Consider the following 5,792-nt stretch of genomic DNA (forward strand, 5'->3'; position numbering starts at 1 on the left):
TGGGGCGATGCCGGCGGCCCTGCCCCAGCCATTCTCAGCCCAGGGCGCTGCACGGAGGAGCTAGGCCCAGGCCTCAGAGGCCAGCAAGCCTGTCTCCCTCATGGACATGCCCCAGGAGACTGAGATGCAAGGGGAGGGGACTACTCAGGAGCCGTGTCTCTGGGTTCTCTCCCACAAGGCTGCGTCCCCAGGGCCATGGGGAGTGGGAGGGACAGGTCCTGGCTGACACTTCCTTTTCCAGGCCAAGGGGGCAAGTCCAGGAGAGGTGAGTCACAAGAGCTGGTGACATGGGATTGGCCTGGCCCCCTGCTGGACAGGAACACAAGATTCCTGGGCACTGAAGACCCTGGCCCTGCCCACAGCCAGAACCCACCTGTGCGGGCCACCTGCTTGCCCAGAGCTGACCAGGAGATGGCGCTGAACCCCAGGTTGCTCCCTCTGGTCCTACTGACTCTGTACTGGGAGCGCAGCCTGGCAGGGACAGAAGGTGAGTCCCATGGCTCCCTCCCTGGCCCTGGCCCCCTCTTCACTGCTGGGCTTTGAGTCAAGCCATTCCCCCAACACAATGTCCCCAGGAAGCTCCCAGACACCCAGGACTCTAGCCTCCCCACTCCTGCACTGTTCCCTCTTCCATCTCTCTCCGGATCCTCCAGACCCCTTCTCCCTCCCCATATGTCTGCCCATCCTCTCCTGGCATCTGGGAAGCTTCAGCAGGGGTAGTCTCACTTCTCCGCCATGCACGGTCTCGGACTTCCAGGCCACTGTTCTGGTCTTTTCTCTGCCAGTTGTTCCCCAGCAGACATTGTCTGCTCCCCTGACAGCCTCAGTACTTCCCACCTGCAGCAGCCCATGACCCCATCTTGGCCCCCTCCCTGCCCCTGAGGATGCTCCTGGGCTCCTGAGGCTGCAAGGACCCCCTCTTGGAGTGCCCTCAAGAACCCTGGGAACCACATCCCCTCCTCCAACACGGGGCCCTGCAGGCCGGGCCAAAGCACAGGGCGTAGCCCGGGCAGGCTGTATCTTAGGGTGGGCGTGTGCTGCTTCTCCCAGGCTGCCCTGGGGCCGGGGCAGGGCCTGTGCCTGCTGCCTGGTCCCATTCTGCAGGAGCCCTGCTCAGGAGCCGGGCAGAGCAGGGGCCCAGGAAGTGTGCTGAGAATTTCTGTCAGGAGAGGGGAGTCCACAACCAGGCCCCCACTCCACCCAGGATTCTAGGGCCCTTCCCAAGCTGGGAGCTAGAGAAGCTGGGAGGGGCGGTGACAGAGACCCCTGGAGGGCAGAGGGGTGATCTCCCCTGCCTGTCCCCTCAGATACTGTTCCACTGCAGACCCTGCGCTGTCACAATGACTACACCAGCCGCATCGTCTGCAGGTGGGCGGACACTCAGGCTGCCCAGCGCCTCATCAATGTGACCCTCTATCGCCGGCTGAATGAGTGAGTGACACCGGGTGCCAGGCCTGGGGCAGGGGTGTTGCTGTGTCCCTGAGCCTGGCATGGGGTTGCATAATGGAGAGGAACACTTCGGGGTCAACCTCTGGTGGGACTAGACTGAGGACAGGGCGAGGGAAGCCCCTTCCAGGAGTCCCTGCTCTGCAGGAGCCTGGCAGGCCCACGCTGGGGCCTGATGCTGGGGCTCTGGAGAGCCCTCTAACTCATGCTGCTGGAGATGGGCACCTCCTCTCATTCCCTCGCTGCTTCACAAGGTCATCCTCACTGTGAAGCAGGCAGGGCCCGTCACGATGCCCGGTTGGCACATGAGGACACTGTGGCCACCGCAGTCCCTACTCCCCCTGAGGCATCAGTGCCCTCTGGCCAGGGTTTCAGATCACCATGCAGAACCGCCTGCCACCCCGCACAGATGCCAACGCAGCTATGGCAGCAGGGTGCCTGACGCCATGGTCCCTGCGGCCCTGGCCCCCGCTGCTCCCTTCTCCGCAGCACTGTCCCGAGTGGTCAGACTCGCCTTGCCCAAGGCTCTCCCAGGAACCCTCCTTGGACCCACTGCCCGGGGTCCCGCTGCCCTCTCAGACCACCCAGACTGTGATTGCCTGAGCCTGCCCGGAGGAGCCAGCGGCCAGGTCTCAGCCCCGAGGGCAGCGCCTCACCCGATGACCCAAGCATCCTCCACAAAACTCCTTCGCCTGACACCTGCCACTTCACCACCCCTTCTCCCAGTGTCCCCTAGCCCGCTCTTTTCAGTCTCGGCCCCCTTTTCTCCTTTCGTCTCCAAAGGGTGGGACGCCTCAGAGTTGGGTCCTTAGATCGCCACTGGTTTTCACTGCCAGAGGGTGCGTGCAGCCACCAGAGGAGGAGGGGGAGGACGCACTCCCCGATGGAGCCTGGTCACACCACAGTCCCCGCACCTCTGTTTCTCCAATCCCAAGCCACCATCTCCCCACTGGGAGACGCTCACTTCCCGGCCACCCCCGTGCCCGCTGTCTAGATGGTGGCTTAGGATTTGGGGCACTCATGCACACACATATGCAGTGTGCTTTTCCAAGCTGCCAAGGCCAGGATTTGAACTGTGGTTGGCCGTGTGGGATCCAGCTCCCTTATCCACTGGGCTGCAGGGCCAGCGCTGTCCTCCGTTCTTTACGTCAATACCTAATCTGCGGTGAGCCTGCCTCGGTGTCCAGACTGGGGAGCTGAGGTGGGCTCTGTCTCCCAGACCTCCCTCGCTCTGCACCTACAGGTGCAGTTGCACCCCGTGCTGTAACTCAGAGAACAGTTCTCCGGCCCACACGCCCTCGGCCAGAGCCCCGCTCTCCCCTGGAAAGACGCGCCTGCCTCGTCTTCCCCTCTCACATCACTCAGCCGGAGCTCCCCACGGCTCTTGAGAAACACCTGGGAGTTCGTTTCGTTTCCCTGCCTCTGGTGGCACCCCTCCCTGCTGCAGCGTCCAGGCCATCTGCAAATGCTGAGACCCAAGCAGAACCCTGGCCAGTACTGACACCACCCCTCATCCCAACCACTTCTTACCACTTGGGTATTCCAGAAGCCTCCTCGCCGCTCTCCTGCATCTGATATCGCACCCCTCACCTCGTCTCTCTGCAGCCTAGCACCCAGAGGAGTCCCTTCAAAGCTTCTGTCAAAATGCGTCACTCATTTGTTTGTAACTCTGTTTCCCTCTAACTCACAGCAAAATCTAAATTACTCAGATGCCTTCCAGGCTGCAAGCTCAGGCCTCCTGTCACCTTTGTCACCTTCCCCGCTGGTCGTCTAGACATCCCCACCCGCACAGACTCCGTTCTATGCACACGCCTGATTGTGCAGCGCTCCACACCTGTGCCTGCCCCAGGCCCTTTGCACTTGCTAGTCCCGGGATCTCCGTCCCGGAGCCTGCACACTCCTTCACCTCCTGTACGATTCTGCCCAAACATCACCTCTGAGTGAGGTCTTCCCGGTTTCTGGTCTCTCAGCCCTGCCAGCCTCCTCACCCCCACCCTGACTTCCTTATCTACGTGGAGGTTTCTCCCCTGGACACCCTAAAAGTTCCATGCAGTAGTCAAACATGCGTCTTGTCCCCTAGGAGGTCATGTCATATACAAGTATTCACTGCCAGACCCCAGCCCAAGACAAAGCCTGGCGCACGGTAATCACTTGATAACGTTTGAGGAATGGGTGCTTCTGATTCGCTCTGGGCTAACCTGTGTGCTTTCCTGCCAGCGACCCTCTGGTGCCGGTGTCCTGCGAGCTCAGTGCTGGCATGCCCGGGTCCGAATGCCCACTTCCTGACTGCGTGCCGAGGAGATGCGTCATTCCCTACAAGTCCTTCGTCCTTGCCGACGACGACTACTTCTCGTTCCAGCCAGACCGGCCTCTGCGCGCCCAGCTCACTGTTACTCTGACCCAGCATGGTGAGGGCCTGGGGACCTTGGCTGTGCTCAGTCCCTTGTCTAGACGGCGGGCACCGGGGGTGGCCGGGAAGTGAGAGTCTCCCAGTCAGGGAGATGGTGGCTTGGGATTGGGTTTGCGTGTCTTAAAGGGAGAGGACACAGCTTCCTGATACTGGAGGCCTCAGAGCAGATGCCACGGGAGCAGCCTCTCACTCTGGCCACGCCCCCACCTGCAGAGCCAAAGGCACGGAGAGCTCCCTGAGCTGTGCCTACGACTCTCGTAGAAACTCAGTTTGAAAACTCTTTCCTCTTTCTTGGCTCATCTCATTTCAACAGCCCATTTGATGAATGAGGCCCTTGAGGCCCAGAGAGGCCATGTACTTTCCCAGAGTCCCACCACTGAACAGGAAAGACAGCGGTGGCCACACGTCCTGGGGACTGGCTGCACTCCGCGGTGCAAGTCCCAGACCCAGCGGCCTGCAAACGCACCAGGCATGTGTGTGCGTGGCCCAAATCCTGAGAGGAGAGTAGAGAAGAAGGGATTGTGACATGGCCATCCCCTTGGGGGTGATTCCCCACATTCACTCTCTCTATGTCTCTCTCTGGTCAGTGCACGTGCCCTGTGGCCAAAAATAATAATAATAATAATTGTAAAAAAACCATTGTGTTGGCACAGCAAGGACCGTGCGCACGGCAGCTGTTAGGAGACTGCCAGCTCTCAGCTCTCACCTGCACCAAGTCAGGTCCTAGCATTATCGCCGCCTGGCAGCTGATGAGGTTGAGACAGGGAGGGAAGTGACTTGTCCAGGGCCTCTCGGCTGCCGGTGGCAGAGCTGAGACTGCAGCACAGGAATGGCTAGCCACGGTGCCTCTGACACTAACCATTGGGCAACCCTGCTGCTCCTCAGAAGTGTCAGAGAGGAGGGGCTGTGGCCTCTGCTTTCCATCTCTTCTAGCCACAGCAGGACAAAGCCAGAAGACGGGGTGGGTTGGGCCATCAGGAAGTCGCCTGCAACTATGTTTGGACGAGCACCCCAATCCAAGTAGGTTTCAGAGGGTGCAGGCCAGGGAGACCCAGAAACATCCGGCGGTGTCCTGTGTGATGACTCACTGGAGGGGCTGACGTGCCATGTGCAAGGGGAAGAGGGCAAAGGGGTCCTGGGAATCAGGATCGGCTTCCCGGAAGAAAGAGCTTTGCAGCCCAGATCTGAAGGGCGAGAGGGGAGAGTGGGAGGACCGGGCCTGGCAGGGGTATCCACATGTGCAAAGGCCCAAGACTGCAGGGTGTGGAACCACCAGTCATGGCGTCTAGGGGGGCATCAGATTCTAGAGGCCAGAGGGTGGCCGAAAGAAGACAGAACTCAGGCAGGGGCCGAAGCTGGAGAGGCTTGTGTGTGCCCTGCAAGGGCAAGGCATTTACAACGAGCTGTGGTGGGACAAGGAGAGGAGCCAAGGATTCAGCCTAGGGTTGGAGATCCGAGGCAGTTTCTGGAGGAGACACTGATGCTGGTCACCGACAGAGACGTGGGCCCTGGGCAGGTGGGGAGCGTGGACAGCTGGGGGCGAGGGGAGGCACACGTCCCAGCGCCTTCTGCTGGGAAGGAGGCCGTATGGGGCTGCCCAGGCAGCAGCCTGGGAGGGATGACCAGGACAGGAGGCTCCCCTGGGAGACGAGCCGTCAGCACCTTCCGTGGAACGCAAAGTGTACATGCAGCCTGCACCGCCACGTCTACTGCCCGACTTTGAGATGAAGAGTACACAGGAGAGAAGGGTCTGGTCCGAGGTAGTTCAATTGATAGGGGCAGCATTTGGGCTCGACTCCAAGTGTGTCCACACAAACTGCCCTGCAGGCCCTCAGCCACCCCCATAGTCATCCAGTCTTCACTTCCTATCCCTGCAGTCCAGCCGCCCCCGCCCGAGGACCTCCAGATCAGTGCCACCGGAGACCAGTTCCTGCTG

The 5,792-nt window shown here is 60.7% G+C and overlaps 1 protein-coding gene across 7 annotated transcripts in view; it reads left to right on the plus strand.

Moving 5' to 3' along the window:
- The window catches only part of CSF2RB (colony stimulating factor 2 receptor subunit beta), a 31,295-nt gene that overhangs the window by 8,736 nt on the left and 16,767 nt on the right, over positions 1-5,792 (plus strand). For 2 of the 7 annotated variants that reach the window (XM_027774953.1, XM_027774952.1), the window contains exons 2-6: positions 242-487; positions 1,308-1,431; positions 3,527-3,589; positions 3,664-3,854; positions 5,734-5,785. In XM_027774953.1, the coding sequence (XP_027630754.1) occupies positions 412-487; positions 1,308-1,431; positions 3,527-3,589; positions 3,664-3,854; positions 5,734-5,785 (506 nt within the window). In that variant the 5' untranslated portion in view covers positions 242-411. The remainder of the gene's footprint in view (positions 1-241; positions 488-1,307; positions 1,432-3,526; positions 3,590-3,663; positions 3,855-5,733; positions 5,786-5,792) is intronic. The other 5 variants (XM_027774954.1, XM_027774955.1, XM_027774951.1 and 2 more) reach the window with 4 other exon arrangements.

Source organism: Tupaia chinensis, unplaced genomic scaffold, assembly GCF_000334495.1.
Source record: "Tupaia chinensis unplaced genomic scaffold, TupChi_1.0 Scaffold000496_1, whole genome shotgun sequence".
Classification (NCBI taxonomy): domain Eukaryota; kingdom Metazoa; phylum Chordata; class Mammalia; order Scandentia; family Tupaiidae; genus Tupaia; species Tupaia belangeri.